General features: G+C 55.7%; 9 protein-coding genes across 9 annotated transcripts; 4 read left to right on the top strand and 5 right to left on the bottom strand.

Moving 5' to 3' along the window:
• Position 1: 1 nt before the first annotated feature.
• L226DRAFT_531492 (phospholipid:diacylglycerol acyltransferase) lies at positions 2–3,473 on the bottom strand. The gene is made up of 18 exons (XM_067680092.1): positions 3,238–3,473; positions 3,113–3,167; positions 2,753–3,048; positions 2,473–2,693; positions 2,251–2,397; positions 2,150–2,201; positions 2,088–2,096; positions 2,033–2,037; positions 1,920–1,974; positions 1,826–1,867; positions 1,762–1,767; positions 1,640–1,712; positions 1,505–1,584; positions 1,251–1,439; positions 1,088–1,191; positions 955–1,015; positions 575–895; positions 2–499 (listed from the first exon to the last, which is right to left on the bottom strand). Exons 1-18 carry the CDS (start codon positions 3,382–3,384, stop codon positions 314–316), a joined length of 2,049 nt encoding a protein of 682 aa, XP_067538688.1. The 5' UTR covers positions 3,385–3,473; the 3' UTR covers positions 2–313.
• Positions 3,474–3,837: 364 nt separating this feature from the next.
• On the top strand, positions 3,838–4,794 carry L226DRAFT_283939 (uncharacterized protein). Its single transcript, XM_067673580.1, has 3 exons — positions 3,838–4,065; positions 4,133–4,294; positions 4,348–4,794. Exons 1-3 carry the CDS (start codon positions 3,979–3,981, stop codon positions 4,612–4,614), a joined length of 516 nt encoding a protein of 171 aa, XP_067538687.1. The 5' UTR covers positions 3,838–3,978; the 3' UTR covers positions 4,615–4,794.
• A 75-nt stretch (positions 4,795–4,869) lies between these two features.
• Positions 4,870–6,189, top strand: L226DRAFT_283928 (uncharacterized protein). The gene is made up of 4 exons (XM_067673579.1): positions 4,870–5,266; positions 5,334–5,403; positions 5,475–5,622; positions 5,680–6,189. The coding sequence occupies exons 1-4, from the start codon at positions 4,974–4,976 to the stop codon at positions 5,745–5,747; spliced, it is 579 nt and encodes a 192-aa protein (XP_067538686.1). The 5' UTR covers positions 4,870–4,973; the 3' UTR covers positions 5,748–6,189.
• On the bottom strand, positions 5,746–7,639 carry L226DRAFT_531490 (Clavaminate synthase-like protein). The gene is made up of 7 exons (XM_067680091.1): positions 6,998–7,639; positions 6,655–6,924; positions 6,497–6,602; positions 6,280–6,423; positions 6,165–6,221; positions 6,039–6,102; positions 5,746–5,988 (listed from the first exon to the last, which is right to left on the bottom strand). The coding sequence occupies exons 1-7, from the start codon at positions 7,382–7,384 to the stop codon at positions 5,898–5,900; spliced, it is 1,119 nt and encodes a 372-aa protein (XP_067538685.1). The 5' UTR covers positions 7,385–7,639; the 3' UTR covers positions 5,746–5,897.
• A 1,114-nt stretch (positions 7,640–8,753) lies between these two features.
• On the top strand, positions 8,754–10,418 carry L226DRAFT_456569 (uncharacterized protein; the record flags this gene model as incomplete). Its single annotated transcript, XM_067675306.1, has 6 exons — positions 8,754–8,855; positions 8,949–9,055; positions 9,118–9,620; positions 9,678–9,772; positions 9,828–9,899; positions 10,071–10,418. The coding sequence occupies 6 exons, from the start codon at positions 8,754–8,756 to the stop codon at positions 10,416–10,418; spliced, it is 1,227 nt and encodes a 408-aa protein (XP_067538684.1).
• A 403-nt stretch (positions 10,419–10,821) lies between these two features.
• On the bottom strand, positions 10,822–12,733 carry L226DRAFT_283819 (uncharacterized protein). The gene is made up of 3 exons (XM_067673578.1): positions 12,450–12,733; positions 11,772–12,386; positions 10,822–11,719 (listed from the first exon to the last, which is right to left on the bottom strand). Exons 1-3 carry the CDS (start codon positions 12,648–12,650, stop codon positions 11,072–11,074), a joined length of 1,464 nt encoding a protein of 487 aa, XP_067538683.1. The 5' UTR covers positions 12,651–12,733; the 3' UTR covers positions 10,822–11,071.
• Positions 12,734–13,148: 415 nt separating this feature from the next.
• On the bottom strand, positions 13,149–14,135 carry L226DRAFT_480743 (uncharacterized protein). The gene is made up of 4 exons (XM_067676900.1): positions 13,936–14,135; positions 13,616–13,873; positions 13,420–13,563; positions 13,149–13,370 (listed from the first exon to the last, which is right to left on the bottom strand). Exons 1-4 carry the CDS (start codon positions 14,122–14,124, stop codon positions 13,236–13,238), a joined length of 726 nt encoding a protein of 241 aa, XP_067538682.1. The 5' UTR covers positions 14,125–14,135; the 3' UTR covers positions 13,149–13,235.
• A 129-nt stretch (positions 14,136–14,264) lies between these two features.
• L226DRAFT_531485 (Sec34-domain-containing protein) lies at positions 14,265–17,725 on the top strand. The gene is made up of 12 exons (XM_067680090.1): positions 14,265–14,395; positions 14,458–14,626; positions 14,683–15,075; positions 15,131–15,301; positions 15,352–15,489; positions 15,541–15,780; positions 15,834–15,925; positions 15,982–16,346; positions 16,409–16,560; positions 16,622–16,841; positions 16,901–17,004; positions 17,111–17,725. Exons 2-12 carry the CDS (start codon positions 14,459–14,461, stop codon positions 17,606–17,608), a joined length of 2,541 nt encoding a protein of 846 aa, XP_067538681.1. The 5' UTR covers positions 14,265–14,395; position 14,458; the 3' UTR covers positions 17,609–17,725.
• A 93-nt stretch (positions 17,726–17,818) lies between these two features.
• L226DRAFT_283649 (uncharacterized protein) lies at positions 17,819–19,242 on the bottom strand. The gene is made up of 4 exons (XM_067673577.1): positions 18,996–19,242; positions 18,889–18,941; positions 18,763–18,834; positions 17,819–18,695 (listed from the first exon to the last, which is right to left on the bottom strand). The coding sequence occupies exons 1-4, from the start codon at positions 19,053–19,055 to the stop codon at positions 18,029–18,031; spliced, it is 852 nt and encodes a 283-aa protein (XP_067538680.1). The 5' UTR covers positions 19,056–19,242; the 3' UTR covers positions 17,819–18,028.
• Positions 19,243–21,113: the final 1,871 nt, after the last annotated feature.

The raw sequence follows: 21,113 nt of genomic DNA, 5'->3' as shown, positions 1-21,113 counted from the left end.
CATATGTGTGCAATTGTAATTGTGTATACCCATCAGCATGTAAAGACTAGGTTGGACAGTATGGACCTTGCGCTCCCGTTCGCTTTCGTTTGTATATAGTGGTATCTCGATGCTGTTCACGGACATGTATGTACTGTTTATCGGTCGCCCTTGCAATGCATCCTCAACCCCCCCCCCAACGTCTGCCCGAGTCGCATCGAAGTCCTGTTCGCATTGATGTATAAAATCTAACTGAAGTAGTAGAGTACGGCAAAGCCCACACACATTGTCCTCTACGAGTGCCAACCCCTGATATCTGTCCATCGCAATTTCTCTAATCCCACTTGACCTTTTTCGCATACTCCCGGATGTTCGACACGAACGAATCTTGCACCTCCCCTCCCGCCCCAGTCGCCACCTTGAGGATGATCTCGTTCAGGCCAGTGGAGCCGAGGATGTCGACATGGTCGCCCGTCGTCCCCCCTCCGCGCGGGATCGTCGCAACAGGGTTGTGCGGCAACTACCGCCAAAAGCCCGCGTCAGCAGCAGCACATGGGGAGAGAGAGGCGCGAAAAACCCTGCAGGAAGGACGCACCTCGACAGTCGTCACCGGGATGCGCGCAGGGTTCCAGCGCTCGCGCTTCCAGCCCTCGACGCACATCGCGCCGAGGCTGAGGAGGCCGACCGTGCCGTCGCCCTCGCCCATCTTGACGCCGTTCACGACCGGGGGGTTCAGCGTCTCGTCTGTGTACTCGGCGTCGATGAACGTCTGGCGCGAGAGGGGCATGTCGAGGGGCGGGCGCGGGGACGTGCAGTTCGCGCCGCTCGCGGGGTCCTCCTCGTTGCAGAGCGCGTGGGGGTCGTCGGGCCGGACCTCGTCGTACTCGTAGTCGGTCTGCGTGTACCAATACGAACGCTGGAGGAGGCGCGGCGGTATCAGGCACGGAAAGCTGGGAATCGACAGGAAGAACGGACCTCTGTGGGCTTGCCGTGGCCGTACACGCAGTAGATCTTCATGGACGGCGCGTACGGTAGCCTGTGCAGAGGGTTCGGGAGGGAAGGCGATGTCATGCATCAGGGGTACGCGACAATCTGTGAAGAGGCTCACTGTATTTCGAGCGGGTTGCTCCACTTCCTGAAGTCGACGTTGTTCGCCTTGAGCTTTTCCACGTCGCGCTCGATCCCAAATGAGTAGTTGGACGCCATCATTTTCTGCCCCAATATCTATGAGTTGCCACCCCGCAACCACATGAACTACAGTGCGTACGCACCTGGAAGGTGGTCGGAGTGCGTTCAAGAATCCAAGTGCCAGCGCTGCTGGATGTCATGTTAAATATGTCAGCCTCGCCTTGCAGCGCTGGCGAATTTTGTCGGAACGCAATGAGCGCGCCGTGGGTGTGGGTACTGTTGGCAACGTCGTCCGGTGCAAACGTCGCGTTTCCCCAGACGTCGTCGCCGCCCTATCGAACGCACCGAGAGAGCCAGGTCAGCGACGGACAATCCAAGTTGAAGGAATGATGACTACCTTGATCCACATGCCGGCGCCGCCTGCCCAGCTCCGGAAAAGCTTCACGCGCTCTTTGCGCGAGAAGAACCGCTCCAGTACTGTATCCTCAAGTCAGACTGGCCGTTGGAGGTACAAAGAGCGACCGAGACCGACCGTATGCGCCTGCAGGGTTGATCTGCACCGTATCCTTCATTTCGCCAGAGAGTAAAGTCGATATGGCTTTGGCCTGTCACAGCGTGAGGCACATTCCGGATTTACTGATCTGTAGTACATACTACACCCTGTGACTTGCAGTCAGCCGATGGAAACGAACACGAACAATGGCGGTGTTTGACACACTAGATGAGTACCGGCGATTGAGATGAACGATTCGATGTGGTTCTGATGTGCGCGGATTCAGTGAAGCGGCGGGGGCGTCAGCTTCGAACTGTACCTCGACCCAGTCGGGACCACCTCGTCCATGTTCGGGAGACTCCACCCATTTGAAGCTAAGTAGAACAGTCAACTATCGTCCTATCTGCACCGTACGCACGCGTCAGAACATACAAGTACTGTGGTGAGTGGTCAGCGAAGGAGCCAAGCGGTATGATCAATGGCCTACCAAGATCACCTACACAATGTTAACTCAGCGGTGATGTGAGGCGAAACCAAGAATGGACTTACGGTGCTTCCCATTGAATGCGCAGTCAGGACAACTTTGCGCTTCTCCCGAGCACTGAGGTTCGGGTTCAGTATCCCCCGCCAATGAACAGGGGGTTACTTACACAAAGCCCTCGATCGTTGCACGGAGTTTGGAATAGTATCCATCCCGTTCCTCCAAATTGTAGTACGAAAGACGCCAATCGTACGGCGCGAGGTGCAGGTTGTTCGTATCGTATCCGACCACTGCCAGGTTCTCGACGATCTTGGACCTGAGGTGAGAGGAAAAGGCATTGCATTGACGGATATCACTACGCATACATGAACCTCTATGGACAGGAACGCACCACAGCCAGTATCCCTGTATGAAGCTGCTTGCGGCGTCGATCCCCTCGGCAGCACGAACCTTGACACCAGGTGGGTCAAGACCCGTTACGGGATCAAGCATCAGAGCAGCTATCCATTTGTCCCGGTTGAATGTGACCTGCGAGATCATCGAGAAGCCGCCCCAGAGTTTCTTGCGGAAGAATGCGCGATAATCGGGTGAAGTAGACCATGATTCTAGGCCCTGCACGACGATCGTGTCAAACTGGCCGGACGGGGTGCGGTGAACAAGTAGTGACGCACCGTAGAGATGACTCCGGGTACAAGCACGACAGGATACTTGGCGGAGAGACCCTTCTCAGCCATGGCCTCGCCAACAGTAAATTCGAGGCCATTGTTGTTGAGCTTCCAAGGTTCCGGGACATTCTGCCATAGTTTCTGCCACTCCACCTCAACGCGGGAAAAATCCAGTTGCGGGAGATCAATTGCGGGAAACTCGGGCACTCGGACTTCAAACTCGTCCATGAGAAGAGCGAGGTGGGTCTGGAAGTCTTGGAAGTCGTTTGGCTGGTAGATCAAGTATCCAACTAGCACACCGACTGTTGGGCAAAAACGCTGACTCAATTCAAACTCTTCAATGTCACGAAAGGCAAGCGTACTCACGCAGGAGGCCCAGGGGAAATAGGAAGCGACGGGTAGCATAGAAATGCCGATCGTCCTGGGGTTGGTACAAAGTGTGATGTCGATCGTTGGCCCTCTGGGTATAGCTAGATATCTGAGTCACTTGCCTTTTTGTGTAAGCCCTTCAGCTTCTTGTCTATCTCTTCCTCGACTACGTGAAGGTCGTTGGTTGTCGTACGTTCGTCATGATGCGTCTCAGCAATGACCGAGTCGGACTGATTCCTCTTCTTGAAGCGCTGCGTGAGGACTGACATGGCAGGCACAGCGCGTCAGAGGAGGCCAAGAGACAGCAGGAATTGCTCAGGACAGATGGAGACCAGGTCGGAGATGAAGGAGATGGTCGTTGCCCGCAAGGCTGCCACAGTTCATGCCCGCGCAGAATATCTCATGCTCGCTTCAACTACGTAACCCCTAACCCTACATTCATCGGACGACGGTCCGCAACCACACGAGGATTAGCAAAACTTCGACCCCAACCTCGACTTATGCACTCACCGCAAGCTGTACTTGCAATTGCAGCAATCAACAGATGGTACGGCTGGTGGGGGCCGCTTGAAAAGGCATGTACGTCAACCACACCTCATTGCAGGCGACAGAATGACCCAGTAGTTCTGCTTCGTGTTGGATTCATTCGTTGATCTCTGTGTCTACACAATACCAGTCCCTCCCTTCGATGTTCAACGTGGGCGACGAACACGTATGGTTGATTTGACATCCGCTTGGTCTACCGGCGCCACGTCAATTGTACCGTGGAAGTGCCCCTTTCGAAAGACCCAACTTACTTTCATGATACGCCCCGACCCGGGGGTGATGGCACGTACATAAGCACCCATCTGAACCGGCCATCAATGTGCAAACCACCAGTGTCAAAAAATCCTCCCTCTACCACGGCCGCCTTCCGAACTAGCCCATCTTACCGCCTGGTGTGCCGGTATGTAAGTACCCAGTTTAACTTAAGTACGTTGACACCCGTGTGTCACATTGCCGACCCTCAGGCCTCAGGCTTGCTTGAACTGTCTAGCACATTCTGCCGAGACGTCGACAATTCTCCCAACACACCCAAGCATGCCAGACATACATCCACTTCATCGACATCTCGGCGCTCCGACTCTGGCGGTCTCTGCAATTGGAACACGACGCTTCGACGGTGATCGGTCGACGTATGTAGGTAGTATTAGTCTTGTGATCCTCCTTCACGCTGAAAGAGAAATCAAAAGTGGCAACTTATCAGGAGAACTTCCTTACGGTCCAGACGCATTGCTGAGGTGGATTCGCAGCGTCTGAAACGCTTCTCACGGATCCCTTGCATCCTCCACCGCTTCTCTCACCAACGGACATCTCTATCACCGGCTGTGCGACAATGTGCCTGCATACGGGACATCCACGCCTTTTTCCTGGCCGCCGTCACTGGTTTTGCTGTCCCCAGTCCCTCCATCCCCCAGCGGCGCGCCCACGGCCAGCCAATCCGGATACAGTCCCACTGAAATTATTGACAGCAATGTCGCCCGGCAATCGAGGACCCGACTTGCCCCTTGGCATGGTGCGCCATAATTCTGGCCGTTGTGGGAGAAGGTTCCAGTACCGTGTACTCGGAGTGACCCAGTCGCATGGCGGTGGATGGGCAGGGACAGCATAACTCTCACTGACGTGTATCGCACAATGCTCGGAGCTCTCTCGGTGCTGGCGCGCTATATACTTGGTTCTCCTCCGATACCTTAGCCCTCCCTCAGGTCATCCCCTTACTGCTCTCGCCTGCCCGCTCGTTGTGTGTCTGCTGTTTCTCCGCCACTCAGTCTATCCTCGAGCCTTCTTCTCTCTGCGCGCCACTCAACCATCAGACACTATGCCACCTCCCGCAGCAAAGCCGAAGCCGCCACAGAAGCTCGAGTTCACTATGAACAGTCTGCGAAACACGACGCTTTCGACAGGTGACGACTCGATGCACTTCGAGATCGTGACGCGCTTTTGGCACCCGAACATCACCAAAATAAACAAGCTCGACATGGAGACCCGTGAGCTTGTGACCGTCGCCGAGATCGAGGGTCTGCAGACCCGCGAGCCTCGCGTCCGCTTTGGTGGTGACAAGGGCCAATGGATTTCGGCAGCGCAGTTCCTCAAGGCTGATTCTGAGCATGTGTTAGTATCCCACTTAACTTCATGCCGCGACTACGTGTGCTTACGTTCGACGCATCGACGTCATAAGTAGTGGCGGGACGTTCCAAGCCAGCAGCGGAGCAGAGTATCGATGGAAGACGCACCGGGGTCGCTTCCAGGTACGCACATCCTGACGCTATCTCTACCCGACACTGCAATAATGCGAGCTTCTTTCGTCTGTTCACTGCAGCTCATCAAGAGCGACGATCCTGAGAAGAAACCCGTAGCCGAGTTTCATCCGCACAGAAGGCATTTCTTCGTGTTCCGGATGGCCAAGCACGCATTCTTTGAGGTGCAGCCTATTCCAGAGATCACTGACGCAATTGACAAGTTCATCGGTATGTGTGCGATTCGATTTCAGTGAAGGCTTCTGTTGATCCTTGCTGTGTACCTAGTGAGCTATCTTCTCGTCGAGAGGCGTAGGAGGGACTCTCGAATCCGTGTTAAGCTTGAGCGGCACTGAGTCATCATATGCGATCCCGCTGTCCCGTGGCGTAATTATTGGTTCCTTCCATACAAGCACTCTCCTTCAATCCTGACTACTAGATACATCCGGGATTTTCCCGACATTCCTTGGTTATATGCATTAACTTGTTTCAATGAATATCGTCACTCAGTACGCGCTTCCTTGCGCGGGCAATCCTTGGGGGAAGAACTGCTTAAACATGTTGGGATAGTGCTTCTCTGCGACGTCCGGGTGGCTCCTGTACGGGCTCGATCAGGCGATATCACCAGCCAAGTAGGTAAGACTTACTTGACGCGACCGATGAGGTTGACGTACCCGGTTGGATATTGTCCATACTCTGTATAGTTCACTGCTGTAAACAGGACCCTGATCAACACATGCTTCTACGCACTATTACGATGCAGCGTCGCTTACAGTCCGTAGCACCGACTTGTCCGCGAGAATCCTTGAGTTTCAAGATCTCTGGCTTGACTGCAGCTGCACCATCAGTGCAAGTCCATACATATGGGATCAGAAGCAAAGTGCGCACAATCTAGCACCAGATCGCCAATGCACACTCCCTGAGCAATGTTCTGGAAGAATGGGATAGAGTATCGAGGGGTCGACCCGGGCACAGGCGAGAGCACGCGGTGCGACGTCGCGCGAGCAAGACCCTGCGTGACAGTCTCCAGCGCTGCGAACGTCGGCCGTTAGTGTTTGTATGTCACATCCTATTGAGGCATGACATGAGAATCATGGTGCCATACCTTTCCCCAAGTTGACCACGAACGTGCCAGGGATAGGAGGGGCATCAATCCACTCCCCAGCAAGGTTCTGTACTTGCAGTCCTGGGTGATCCGAAGCTTGCAACAGCTGTCATGGCAAGAATGTCAGCGGAACATCCATGGCCTTTACATGTACCCACGAAGGTCAGGAACCCGCCATCGAAATGGGGTCCTACGCCCTGATCAGACTCGCCCTCTTTGCGAGCCGGGTACTTGACGATCTTTGACCGATGCTGCATTAGCCCAGGATTCGGCTTCGTGCCGCCATTGAAAAACGGCGAGAGAGCATCCTCGGATATTTCGAAGGCCTCGGCTATGAGTGCGATAAACTCATAGCTCAGCTGCTCGACCTGAGAAAGATACCGGAGGTAAGTCTCCTTGAAACCCGGAATGAGCTCATCGGATGGCCACTGAAAGGACGCACATACATACATAGACGTCAGTCAAAGTCACAATAGATCAACAGGAACAGAAGCGACTTGCCTGCGGTGGTCCCCAGAGCTTCATATACTCGGGCTCTCCGGGCTTCCACTGATTTTCGTAAGGAGTCCCGAAGTCGAACTGTTCCCTCTGATCCGTCTTGCCCTTGGTCAACTCCGCACCGAACCTGGAGTAACCGAAGAAATGAGGCGAATTGGCCATGCGGATCTTGTTCTTCTCCTCTTGAGGGAGCTCGAACAATCGTGGGGTATACTCGATCAATGCGTTCATGTCTTCCTGAGAGACAGGCGGATGGGAGAGGTAGAGGAACCCCACATGGATCAACGCATGGCGCAGCTGTTCCACGAACTTCGCGTGTCCGTCCGGAGTGGATAGAAGTGAGTAGTCGAGGATTGGAATACTGGAGAAAGTGTTAGATTTGCTCTCCATGATGGTTTGCTGGTAACCTGCAGCTGGAGCCTGGCGCAGAGAGTTGAATCCAGGAGGTGGAGTCAGTGTGTAGAGGACGGCGCCGGGGGCCGTTTGGAAATTGGGCTCCTCACATGAGGGTCTAGTCAGGCCTCATAGGGATTTCGACGGATGACGCGATATGTGAACGACGGGGCGAGCGGGTGACCACCACGCTTTATCAGGATTGCGGCTCGAATTCATTGCAGAGGCTTTGCCAATTTCATTCGCTCGAGGCTACATCTACGACCGACATGAGCACTTGACACCATCTGACAGCGCATAGATAAACCCGGGGTACCTAGTGGTGGTGGTTTGCGGCTAAGGAGCGGACCGGATACCCGGGATATCGCGGAGCAGAGCTGCAGCTGCTGTGAGGCATTGATCTCTTCTTTCACTACCACCATCTCCTCGCCTGCGAAACAATTGCATCTGGGCAACGCTTTCCAACGATTCACTTTTTCTCATGGCTAAGCTGACTCGATGACTTGTGTAGCACAATTGGGCACGAATCCCGACGGCCACTCTACGCTCGTCACAGGTCTGCTGGCCTGGCTACCATTTTTGTAGGTGGCAGCAGAAGCTGCAGGGACGACGGGGATATGCTTTCACCGGGTGCTGGTGGGCTGGCAATGGTGCGTAACGGACAGCTCTGATAGGTGACTTGATTCTCATATTGCTCCGGGATAGTGCATGTGCCACCAGCACTACATATTCTCCTACATCAGCCTGTTGCACAGTTGCAACATCCGGGCCTGGGCTTGCGCTGCATACGGACGGCACCAAAGTGAGCGCTCGCTCTCTCCTCAATCTGAGCTCTTAACTTTGCAGTACTGCATGTGCCATCGCCTCAGGCCGACTGCATCGTACATGGCGCGGGCGCGTGCGGCTTGTCATGACGATCATCCGCGGAACATGGGACGGACGCGCTTCCCTGCTTATCTCCCCGGACCACCGTACACGTTGTCTCAGCCGCCGCGCACCCACGCCAGAGACGTGGGGCGGACGAAGGCGAACGACGGGGACCGCTGCATTGTGTGGGGGCGGGGTCGGTGAGAAACATCCGCTATGTGGTCCAGTCGCTTGCCTGTGTTGCGTATACCCGCCCTCATGTGTACATGTGTAGATGTAGATAGCAGGACGGACGGAATTCGATCTGAGTTGCAACTCTATGTGGAGGCTGCTGCTGGAAGCGCACGGGCCCTCTTTGCCGGCAGCCCGCGCTCGGGGATTGCCGTTCCAAGGGGTTGAACCTTTACAGTCGACCACCAACTCCCTCGCCCGCTCCTCAAGCACCCTCCGCCCGCTTCTCGCTGCCCTCCCCTCCCCGACGCGTCCATCAGACTCAGAGATGAGCAAGAAAGCCGCGAAGACACAAACCTACGAACAGTCGTACGAAGTGCGCGACGTAGTCCTGGCCAAAATCCGGGGCTTCCCCCCATGGCCCGCCATGGTGAGCGCATTCCCCGCTTCCAGTCGCGTCTCCGCGCGGCATTTCCTACGCGTACCCTCCAGAGCTCTGACTCTGCTCTGCTCGCGCGCATAGATTGTTGATCCTGACAGCGTCCCCGCGGCCGTCGCAAGGGAGCGTCCGAACGCGAAAACGAAAAAGGGAAACTGGTACTGCGTGCGATTCTTCCCCGTTGGTGATTAGTGAGTGCCCCTACACGCTACTGATGCTCGTTGGATGCTCAATCGTCTTGCCCGCGCAACAGCGCATGGATAGTGCCCAAGGATATCTCGAGGCTGCAGCAGCACGAGATTGAGGCCTACATCAACGAGCCCTACAAGAAGAACGGCGACCTTTTGAAGGGATACCGTATCGCGCTGAACCCCGCCGAGTGGGAGGCGGAACGAGACGCTGCGGCCGCCGAGGCACGGGAAGATGAGGCCAACGCCGAGGTCGACCAGCTCGAGAGCGATGGCGAGGAGGAGGCCGACGAGGACGTGGAGAAGAAGAAGAAGCCGAAGCCGAAGAAGAGAAAGCGCGAGTCTGACGCTGCCCCCGCGAAAGCCAAGTCAAAGGCCAAGAAGTCGTCCACCGAACCTGCCAGCAAGCCTCGAGCAACACCTGTGAAGGGCAAAAAGAACGGCCCCAAGTCGAAGGCAGTAGTCGAATCGGAGGATGAGGGTGCTGGGAATGGTGGGCATGAAAGTACGAGCAAGCGTTCCTCCCCTCCTCCAACGAAGAAGGCCAAGCGCAGTAAGGAGGATGATGGTCGTAAGTGATCACTATTCCACAAGTGGACTCGACTCATTGACATGATCGCGACAGCCCTCGCCAATGATCCCGAAGCCAACAAGGTACGGGAATGGCGGCACAAACTTCAGAAGGCCTTCTTGAATCCAAACCTCGTTCCGAAGGAGGAGGTGAGCCGTCATGTCAAATGAGCAGGCATGGACTCTTGTCTTACACCATAATCAGGAAATACCCGCGCTGGACCAACTATTCTCTACTGTGGAGAACTACCCACACATGACAATGGAATATCTCCTGGTGAGTGTTGACCGTCCTCAACATCCACATCCTTGCCATTGCGCAATTTTTCCCGCCTTGCTTTGCTGGCAACGCGTGCCTAGTGCTTCCCGCGCGGATCGCTTCCCTACATCACGCCTTTGTTGTCATGTTTGGTAATAAGGCTGATTTTTTGCCCGCCACTCGCCTCAGTTCTCGAAGATTGGGAAGGTCATGCGCCATATATACATCCTCCCCGACGACAGGGTACCCCGCGATGACGAGTTCAAGTTCCGGGAGCGGGCCAAGGTCCTCGTCGACAAGTGGCACGACATCGCAAAGACCAACGGCGCCTCGGACTTTGCGAAACCCGCGACCAATGGCACGCGCAAAGCCGCCGATGCGGAGGACACCGGCGTCAACGGTGCAGAGACGGAAGAACATAGCATCAAGCCGGAGTCCGATGTTAAGCCTGATGTCATCATGAAGAACGACGGCGCCGCCAATGGGGCTGCAGACGAATCGATTCTCGCGGATGTGACCATGTCGGAAGCGGCGTAAGGAGACCACGGTGCGCACCCGCACTATATCCATCACCGAAAGCTCTCTTTGCTTGGTTCTGTGCGTTGGACGCCCTCCTCCCCATCCATACGCACGGCCTCTGCTTATCCCCCCAACCCCCAATTCGCCCTGGAACTCAAGCCTCGCCCTCATGCTCCCATCCTAATATCGTTGACGGTTGTACGTTTGCCTTGTACCGTATAGTTGCTCTTCTTCTGCTCCCTTCGCGACGTTACTTGTTGAGTTGAGTTGTGCCGTCCAGCCGCGTTCTACTTCATGTCTGTCGTCTCTTCTTTGACAAGTTAGCCAAGCTTCACGTAGCATTTGCTGCCGGCCTTCCACGTCGATCCTGTAGTTTTCCCCTGCACATATCATATGTAGAGCGCAAGGATGACAGGCGAGGCGTGTAGGTGTGTGCAACATAGCTTCTACTGTCTTGGCATTGCGCTGGTACGTTACGGTGCGATTGTACATAATCGAAATCAATGGATGCCCTCAAGAGGAGATGTAGGTTGCAAGTGATGGGTGATCAATGGGAAGGATAATGCAAGAACCATAACCTAGACATGCGAGGGGGATTGGTACGACGAGGGCAGCGTGCAGGGTAGAAACCAACCGATGAAGACTGTATCAAACAGCGAGGATACGGGGTATCATGAGGTAATTCTCGGAGAGGCAGCGGAGGTCGCATCCGCCCACGGGGATTCCTCTCCATCGTAGTAGTTCACCGCTCGAGGTGCTGCGAACAGGAATTGTCCAGGCGCGGATAGAGGTGATGGGACTGGCGATGGAGAGGGAGAGCTTGCGCCGGCGAGCACAGGCGGGTAGATCTGCAATGTCGTACTCGGAAGCGGGGGTGCCACAGACGCAGGATCCTCCGAGGGAGACGTCTCGGGAAGGGACGAAGAGGACGCATCGTCTGACACACCTTCGGTATGGCCAGCATTCCCCCTAGACTCCGCGCTTGATGAGGGTCCGGGGGTAACAGTCCGCGCAGATTCTGGGACTTCGCCTGCTGGCACGGCCGGGGAGCTTGGACGCGATCGCGGGGTGGGTATGCCTGACGATGGTGACTTGATACCAACAGCAGACGAGGACGCACGGTGTCGTGAGCGGACTTGGACGACCGAAACCCCCTCCACTTCCGCTTCAAAGGGACCGGGATGGGCGCGTGTCGCAACATTGTCCCGCTCGAACAAACGAAGGACGTTCTTCAATGCATCTGCCTGTTCTCGTGCTTCCCGCAGGGCTTCTTCAGTCTCCGCGACTTTCCTGCGTTCCGTCGCCACCATCTTGTTCGCCTGTCACCATAGCAGTTGGTAGATGGCTATCGTACATGGCATGAGAACTTACCTCCTCGAACAGTGCCTGTGAAAGCGACTCTAGTTCTGCCTCCAATGCAATCTTCGCATCACAGGCAGACTTGTGTGCCTGCCGCTCCGTTTCTAACTGATGCTTCAGTTCCTCCAACTCCTTGTCCCAGTCCTTCGGTGGCACCAATGAAGGGAGGGAAGCGGACGTGAGATGCGCGCCATTCAGAACAGGGGACTGCGCGGCAGACAGGCGTGGGGAAGACGGGTGGCTGGACGTTGCGTTCGACCCATTGCCAAAGCGGAAGCGGAAGAAGCGATTCTCTGTTGACGGCGCTGGGGAGGGCATCGTCGCCGATCGAGGAACGACTGGCGACTGGTCCGGGGCCGGGGAAGGTTGTGAGAGCGTGGGTGAGTACTCGGTAGAGGTGAGACTGTCCGTGCTGCGTCTGCGCTCAGCCTCAGCCTCGGCCTTGAGGCTTTGCTCACGGGCACTCATGCGCCGCCAGCCAACGTCTTTGGAGTGACCAGGATCGCGTTTGAGGGCGTCCTCGAGCATCTCGTTGTTGGCGAGTGCCATTTGAAGATTGGACTTCGCCAGTGTGAGCTCTGTCTGGAGATCTGTCTGTGCCTTATAGGCCTCCTTGAGCATAGACGTCTAGGAACAGGAGAGAGCGTTGTGAGCTACGATGCGGAGCATACGGGAGGAGATGCGACGTACGAGCTCTTCGATTCGGTTGATCGTTCTGCTGAGGGCATACCTCAAGTCCTCTTCCTGCCCCTGAGAATGGACCCTCCTGATGTCTCGTAGCTCATCATCCAGCTCATTGAAGTAGGGAGCTTTATTGGGCTTTAAGCTGTCGACGCGCCGCGGGAGGCGGTTGGAAGATTGAAAGTGGGTCGGAAGCGGCATGTGAATCATATGTCCGGGGTGACCTTGGCGGAGGTCGGATCCTGGACCGGTGTTGGCTGGCGGGATTGTCTTTCGTAGTGAAAGCTACTCGACGAAGACAGGCGAATAGTGCGGAGGAGCAGTGACGCGATGCACGATGGGGCCTGATCGACAAGACCGAGAGAGCGGAACTGAGATCACAACACGGAGGTAGACGAGTAAAGGATGCGCATAGGACGCTGATTGAGGTCGCCGACGAGGACGATGCAGCACAGCTTGGCGATGGAGGAGGACAAGTCCGAAGGACACAAGATTGGGACACTGACAGGACGTGGCTGGCCAGGCGCTTATTTCAGTATACCGTGTTGATGCCCTCCATCTCAGGTGCGAACATTCCCCGTAGCTGAGACTCAGAGCGTGATCCGACTCCAGCAAACAATCCGACTGAAATGATGCGAATACTGTCATGTACATGATGGCGACACTGCGGCCGAATGTTCATATGATACCGCACTTGCATTGATGAGAATCTGGGTAACGGCTGCGCAGCGTGGATGTCTGATCTCAAACTTACAGCCCAGAGAGGCTGACACGCATCCAACTGTCTTGATGAATTCACAGAACGCTGTTTCCTGTTCCACGATCAAAGAACATGCTCCCCGAGTCTGTAAGTCTATAGTGCACCGCAGCATTGCGCGATACGAGAGGGCATTCCGGTTCCGCTGAAGCAGGGCCCAAATGTAGCGCCACCTGCGGACGAGGTTCAATCAACAGCCACTGGACCAATATACGGACATACCTGGCCACTAACGGAACCACTTCTTCCGCTAGAAAGAGGGCAAACATCCATATGATAGTTGCACAGTTGGAGCAAACGTTTGAAAAGCTCGTCCGGCTCTCCAGGCGTGACCACATGGTATCGTAGTACAAGTGACGCGTTACGCTAAGATACGATGTATCAGCCGTATAGGTCTAGCATGTAGCCCAACACAAACCTGTCGACATAATGCGCATAGTACTCGCGCAAAACGAGCGACTTCTTCCACTGGTATGCCGATCCATTCCAACGACGCGACGTCGTCGAGGATGACGAGTGTCTTCTTATCCGAGGGGTAGTCCAATTTGTGGCGGACCGCGTAGAACAGCGCCCTCAAAGGCCTCTGCCCATCGTTCTCCAATGCAGGCACGACATGCGCCATAGCGTCGATCACCCCGACAAGCCCAGAGTCGACATGGGCAGCCAAGCTCACATTCTACACACGGCATGTGAGACATGTCTCAAAGATGCACGTTCCTAGTGGACATTGTTTCGTACCGATCGTCCGGCTATACTTTTCCATCTCCCGACGTCTTCGGACACGGAGACGAGGAGAGCTGGAGAGTGCTTGGACTCCTTCAGATGGTCAGAGAGGAAGCGATGCAGCAGGAAGTCGGCGGGTGCAAGAAGCTCGTCCGTTATCAAAAGAACTTGTCCAGGCAACGGGAGAGCACTGGGTGGAAACATGGCGCAGCGGGTGTACCGTAGTAGTACTAAAGGAGGCACTTCGAAAGAGGAAGGAGAGTTGAGGCTGCTGGACAACACGCGCAAACAACCGCTACCCAGAGACGCCCTCGTGACTGACGCGCTCCTCCAATAATCAATATCAGGTTCATCCCTTCGCAGTCACTGGCCAGTCCATTTTTACTTTCACTCTACCTTTGCGTGAACCCTGCTCTCCCAGTTAGCGTTCGTCTGCAAAGCCGCATCACTTGGGCTCCTCCGCCTGTCTCGCACAGTAAGTAATAGCCCGTGTCCGAACATCCTTGCACATGCTCAAGTGTACCAATGCGAATGCAGAATGGCCGCCGGTAGCAAGCGTCCTCCGAACTTGTCATTACTTACCCCCCATCCAAAACACACCATCACGGTAGAGGACTGGGAGTCATTAGCACCCATCGGAGACATCGAGACGAGGAGCGTGAGTTACGTCCAGTCGACCGGCGAGAGGTCTGCTCTACCCCTGAAGGTGGGTGCATGCTCTTGACTTCCTGCTCAAGCACCTCCTTCATATCCCATGTCAAGTTCAGCGTAGAAGAACCGAGCTCGTCTTCCCGTCCATCTACCCCGACTGTCCGTGGTAAACTCGGTCAGATATCCCGACCTTCCACACCCAATGTCACCGCCTCTCACCGACATAACGCTTCCCATACCCTCCATCCCAAGCATCCTATTCAGACGCCTCAGCAGTTCTATGACTGGTTCGCGCTCATCGACCGCTCCGTCACGCACAGTCAAGAGGCCCACATACGTGCACATCTTGGCACAGTGTCCGACCATCTGGAGACATGTGATAGGCTAGTCATCCGAATAGACGAGATCGACAAGGAGGTCGACGATATGCTTCAGGGTTGGCGGTCTGTGGAGGAGAGCGGGAGGAGCTTAAAGGACGCTTGCGAGCAGCTGCTGCAGGAGCGGGTGAGTCGTACTTTTCATACGTCAAGAGGCCCGTCTTTGAGACACAGCCATAAAGGACCGCATTTTGGACATGTCCGTCGCGATAGACGAACGGCTAGAGTACTTTCAAGAGCTCGAACACGCAACGCGCATGCTCAACCATCCTGGCGAGTCCCTTGTACTACAGACGGACTTCCTCTACATGGTAGAGCGCGTAGATATCTGCATTGACTACCTCAAGGCCCATGTGAGCTTTTGCCTCCCCAGTCTTCCGTTGGTACACTCATCATGCTTCAGCGCCACTTCAAAGAGGCGGAAATATATCTCTTACGCTTCCAGCAGTGTATGACACGGGCTATGACCTTGATCAAGATGTACTTTGTTGGTTCACTACGTGCGCTGACGGCAGACGTGTCTCGACGCCTATCAGAGAAGGTGCGCGCAAGTTCGCCAGCGATTCCAGTGCGCGACCTGACCATAAAACAGGACGTTTCGACTACCGCTCAAACCCACCTGCTATACACCAGGTTCCAGACTGTTTCAGGGCCTCTGTCCCCGCTATTAGCGGAACTGGAGCGTCGTGCCCAGGCACACCCCGACGAGCTATCTGCGCTTCTGGCCGAGTGCCATACCGCCTACTTCTCTGCACGCAAGACTCTTCTTGTCAACCGCCTCATGGAAGAGATCAAGGGCCTCGACCCTGCGCGGACGGAGCTCGTGGAGCTCGTGAGTACGACTCAGAGACGTAACGTTTGGAAAAATCTCACACCATTCATCAGACCAGGGCTGGATGCAGCTATCTCAAGCAGCTGTGTACGGACGAGTTTACTCTGTTCCGGGCCTTCTTCAATTCAGGCGAAGAGCAACTCTAGTGCGTGTGATGCACCAGGCTTCGTATTGTGTCCGGTCAACTGACGTCGTGACCAGCCAGTACCTCGAAAGCCTATGCGACTACCTCTACGATGACCTACGGCCCCGCATCCTCCACGAACCCCGCCTAACGGCCCTTTGTGAAGTCTGCACGGTTTTGCAGGCACTCATGGTGTTGGACATTCCCTCGTTACCAGATTCATCCTCCGACGAAGAGCCAGACCTGGATGAGCTTGCGCTAGACTTGGATCAACCCAGACGCCACAGAGGCTTGCGAACGCTCCATATTAGTCACCTTCTCCAGATGGTCCTGCAGGATGCCCAGACGCGACTCTTCTTCAAGGCACAGTCTGTCATTCAGTCTGAGATAAGATACTACGTCCCCAAACCAGAAGACCTCGCATATCCCGATAAATTGGTCGGTAAGTGTACCCGCCGGCTGTTCGTTGAGGCCAGAGACCGGGGTAACCCATCGCTCATATAGCCGCACGAAAGCCTATGACGGGCCTGGAAATCAAGGAGAAGCAGAGCGTGAGCCAGATTTTCCAGCTCAAGTCGTTGGATAAGCAAGAAACGTGGTATCCAACACTGCAAAAGACTGTCTGGGTGCTATCGCAGCTCAAAGACTTCGTCAAGGTACGTACGGTTATGTAATCTCACGCAATTACCATAATCCGGTCCCTGACGCGTCCAATAGCCCGCCATCTTCGACGACCTCGCCCAAGAGGCGATCACGTATTGCAAGCAGACGCTAGTCAGCGCGGCCGAAACCCTCAAGTCGAAGAATCCGCCATCGTCCATCTTCGAGGGTCAACTATTCCTCGCGCGTCATCTGCTCATCCTAAAGGAGATGACCCAAAACCTCGACCTCGTGCAACGGGACGTGGACCGGGGAATCGACCTCTCTGGAATGAATGGTGAGTCCCAAGTCCGGCGCGTTCCTTGTTCCTCGCTCACACACCTCGGCCGCCCCCAGAGACGCTGGCTTCTATGCTCGGCAAGACGACCTCTCTTCTCCCAAACGCCCTCTTGACTTCCCTCGGGATGCCGCGTGACGAAGACCTGTCCAACGTTCGCCACGTGAGTGTGCCTTTCTCGAGAGCGTGTCCTCTACCTCTGTGAGAACGGCCACACTGACTGCGCATCTCCGCGCCCGCGTGACCTGCATGTGGTTCGCCTTCCGCAGGGGATCGACCAGGAGCTCAAACAGGCATGCGAGGACGTAATCCAGTCCAGTGTCGACGCCATCTCAGGCGGCGCGCGTTCGTGGGCTGAGAAGGTGCGCATGACGCATGCGTTGGACAACGACCCATTAGGTCCGGACGGCAAGCCTGCGCTCCCTCGAATCAACTATTCTCAGGAGGGTTACTGGGCAAGTGCGCGAGCCGCACGGTCCATCATCGACGCGATACCCATCCTGCTCGAGCGGCAGGTGCATGAAGTCGCGACGCGTCTGCGGCTGTACATCGAGGATGAGCGTACGGTCAGCGTTCTGCTGAAGCATGTGCAAGACAAGATCGTAGAGGACTATGCAGTCTTCAACGAGCTCATTTCTAACCTATACAACGGCACTATGCGGGGAAAGGGCCCAACAGAGGAGTACATACGGGAAAAGGTTACACGAGGCTGCAGGGAGGATTGGCAGAGCGACCGTCCCATTGCAAGTAGTAGTACAGCGTCTTGATTGATACCCATGGAGAGCAAGCACACTGCACCTACTACCTATCCATCTAACGGACACTTCGACTAAACGGTGCCGCTGTGCGGCGACAAGAACCAACAATGCTATGATCAGGGGTGGCTAAGAGCTACACTATACAAAACACTTCTGGTGAGCAACCAAACTACTAGAGAAGACGCCATATGTGTAGACAAGGGTAAGTAGATCCGGTCCTGACATGAAGACTCGTGTGGTGAGCGAGAAAGCAGTATCCAAGTCCGAAAAGATGATGAATAGGGACGGATGTGCGTGATTATGGAAGCAACGAGTCGGATAAGCGGTATCATGAGTATGCGTTAGGTTGAGGTAAGAGAGAAAGTAGGGATGGTGCACAGAGACAGCACCGTGCACCCGTCGTCGTCGGAGAGTGAGAAAGGAACAAGGTCATTCTCCCCAGCTCTGGGAGATATTCCCGACACCCTCTATTTTGAACTCGGACGCAAGGAAAGCTGCTTTACGGTCCGACGCAGCGTTGCTGCTTCCATCGGCATGCACGCCGTTCCCGTTGCGCTGGACGATCCGGTCCTGGCTGGCATCTCCCGGTGTCGACGGCGACTCGACTTCAAGGATCCCTTCTGAGCCGTTCTCGACTTCCTTGCCCTTTCCGTTTGCGTCTTCCATGCCCTCGCCACGCTCTTCACCGAACCGACCCAGTCGTCCACGCGTCGCGCTTCGCCCCTGCCGTATCCTACTTCCAGCCAGGAACCCACCTGGACCACGGACGAGTCGGACGTTCAAGATGGGACGTCGAACGCCGCCGTCTGGATCAGCTTCTGGTGGCAAATAGGATGCATCTCCGGGATGTAAAGATGAAGTAGAGCGGCTCGTCTGAATGGACGGAGAAGGGTCTCGTGACGCCGCATATGAAGGATCGTGAGGTTGATTAGGATATCCAGCAGCAGAAGGAGAGTCGGGCGAAGGGTTCGAATGAGACGTGGACGAGGTGGGGCGTGGTGGGGTCGTGTTCGCAGACAGGCTGCGGTCCGTGCGTCCATAGGTGGGACGGTTGTGGAGGTTGAATGGAAGCGGTTGGTTCACGTTCACCATTTTCCTGGTGCAGACGCAGGATAGAGGGAGGGATAAGACGGAGACCGGAGCTGCAGCACAATTAGACGCACCCTTCTTTGGAGCGGACGATATGCCCTAGCCGTTCCTTCATCTTTTGGTGGTCGACGGTGTAGCTGCGCGGTCTTCTCGGTTGTGTCAGTGGACTCCCTCCGCGGAGATGAGAGGACAATACGCACGGGGTGACCTCGTCCGCTGGCTGAATGAACGGCGTGCGTTCGTCCGGGCCATTCTGCCAATGCCATGAGCTCTCTGGCTGATTCTTTGTGTTACATGCATAGCTTACCGAGTCCGTAGAATGCGAGCGCATGCAGCAGGCGAAGACATAGTGCACGACGGAGGCCATGGGGAGGGCGTCGCGGGCGGCGACGACAAGGACGGACAGGCGTGGTCGAGTGCAAGATTTGAGCGCTTCCAAATGCGGGAAGTGCGGCTGCTATCGAGACGCCGGCGCGCGACTGTACTTATCCGGCATTCCCGGATTCCGGGGAAGGACGATCGAACGCCACCAGTGTACTCAACGCCCGCCACAGGTCCACTTGGCGCATTCCAAGCTCCAACTTGAAGGTCCCCCGCTGTTATCCTGCCTCCAGCTGTGCACGCTCCATCGCTGCACTCCCCGACCCTCCCCATGCCTCAACGGGCTCGCTTGGTCGCCGAAGCCGCACAATTTGCTCGCTCAAATTGCGCAGTGCTATGATCCGTGCTCGAGATGATGTCAGTCCATCGATGCAAAATCTCGATCATGCTTACTGTTTTTGCGCCTCAGCCACTGCGCGCTCACAGCTGCCCTAGACTTGCTCTTCTGCTGTCCGCATGAATCACGAAGACGACCGATAGCCTAAGGCGGCTCGCTTTGGCCGTTCGCCAGCTGGTCGGGGCGCACTGCAAGTGCACGGTTGCCCTGGGGTGGCACCATTGACGGCCCTGCTTTCCACCATCTCTGCAGTCTTCTCGGCCGGCCATAGGCCATCCAAGGTGAGTCAGACTGAGCATACCGCAGACATGGCTTTGGCTTCCAAGGGAGGCCGTATCATCCAACACATTCTCGCTCTCGCTCATGTCTATGATCCGACATTTGATGGACGCCGAAGACGGGCTGCATGCGGAGAGAAGACGTACCGCGTGCTGTTTCGTGTAGCCGACAGCTGTGACCCATGCTGGACTTCGTGTGAACACCAAGTTCCAGCAGCTTCCTCACTTGTGTCTGCACACAAGCTCAATACACAACATAATGCACCGGTAAATTCTTCTGAACGCTATAGGATACCAGACAGGCCCCTCGGCACCGAAGTATCGTTCACGCGCACGCCAAGGATTGTTCGAGTAAAGAGAGAATTCCAAGTCCGACAAAGGGTGAGAGTACCTCGGTGTCAGTATATACTCTCAACATTCTACCGTGACACGTTTGTGTGAGACCGTGCCCGAGAAAGCTGTCCGTTTGCGTGGGCGGGAGGGATCTACGTGAACGTCGTTCAACGGAGGCAGTACCCTCGAATCGCCACGGAATCGTAAACAGCCAAGACCGCCCTAGTATATGGTTCGCGCAGTTCCAATGCGTTTACAGGCCGACAGAAGGAGGTCGGCTAAGAGGCTTATTCTCGGGTGTGCTCAGTCATCCTGTGGAATTCGGCCTGTACAATGAACTTCACAGGGGTCGAGGACAGCCAAATCTGCCACATTAACACACGGCTGAATACAAGACAGTCGGGTGACCACTCTTCTCCAGCAGTTCGACCGTCACCGTCCCACCACGCCAAGCGCCGCACGTCCAGCATCCATCGAATGGCGCGGACGTCGGCCGCCTGGCGTGTAGACGAACGATCCGCTGTATAGGCTGTATGACGGGCGGAGTCGCAGCGGCTGGAGAAACCTGGCAGGCGACTCCGGAGGCCGGCGCAGTTTCGGATAGGTACCACCACGAAGGTGGACACCCTCTTCACGGCGCTCCCTGCCAAACGTTCAGGCCCTGAGACGTAGGTGGTCTTCGCAAGGATCATCAGACCTAAGAGAACAGCGCGATGGTTAAACGACCACGGATAACATTTCATCCGACGTCAACATGCGCCCCAGACAGGGAATAGAAGCGTACGTCCATGGCGCAAGGAACTTTGGAGCCGAGCGGCGCGTACGGGGCGCAAAGAGAGGCGAATGAGCGGATATCACTCGGCTTCGCGAATGAGGCGTATGTCAGACGCATGGCTTAGGCCGTCGCCGAAGCAGGGACGATGCCTCTTTCAGGGAATTTGGTCAGATACTGGGGTTCCTGGACCCGTGAACGTGGTCTTGAAGTTGCAACGGCGCTGTATATTTCTCCAACAGACGCTTTCTAGACAACGTTCAACGTATGTCATCCTCCGGCTGCGGAGATTATCAGGCAAAGCACAATGTTGTCCACGACCTG

This window comes from Lentinus tigrinus (assembly GCF_003813185.1).
Source record: "Lentinus tigrinus ALCF2SS1-7 unplaced genomic scaffold L226scaffold_5, whole genome shotgun sequence".
NCBI lineage: Eukaryota > Fungi > Basidiomycota > Agaricomycetes > Polyporales > Polyporaceae > Lentinus > Lentinus tigrinus.
The sequence above is the reverse complement of the archived record's forward strand: the minus strand, read 5'-3'. Positions and strand labels throughout refer to the sequence as shown.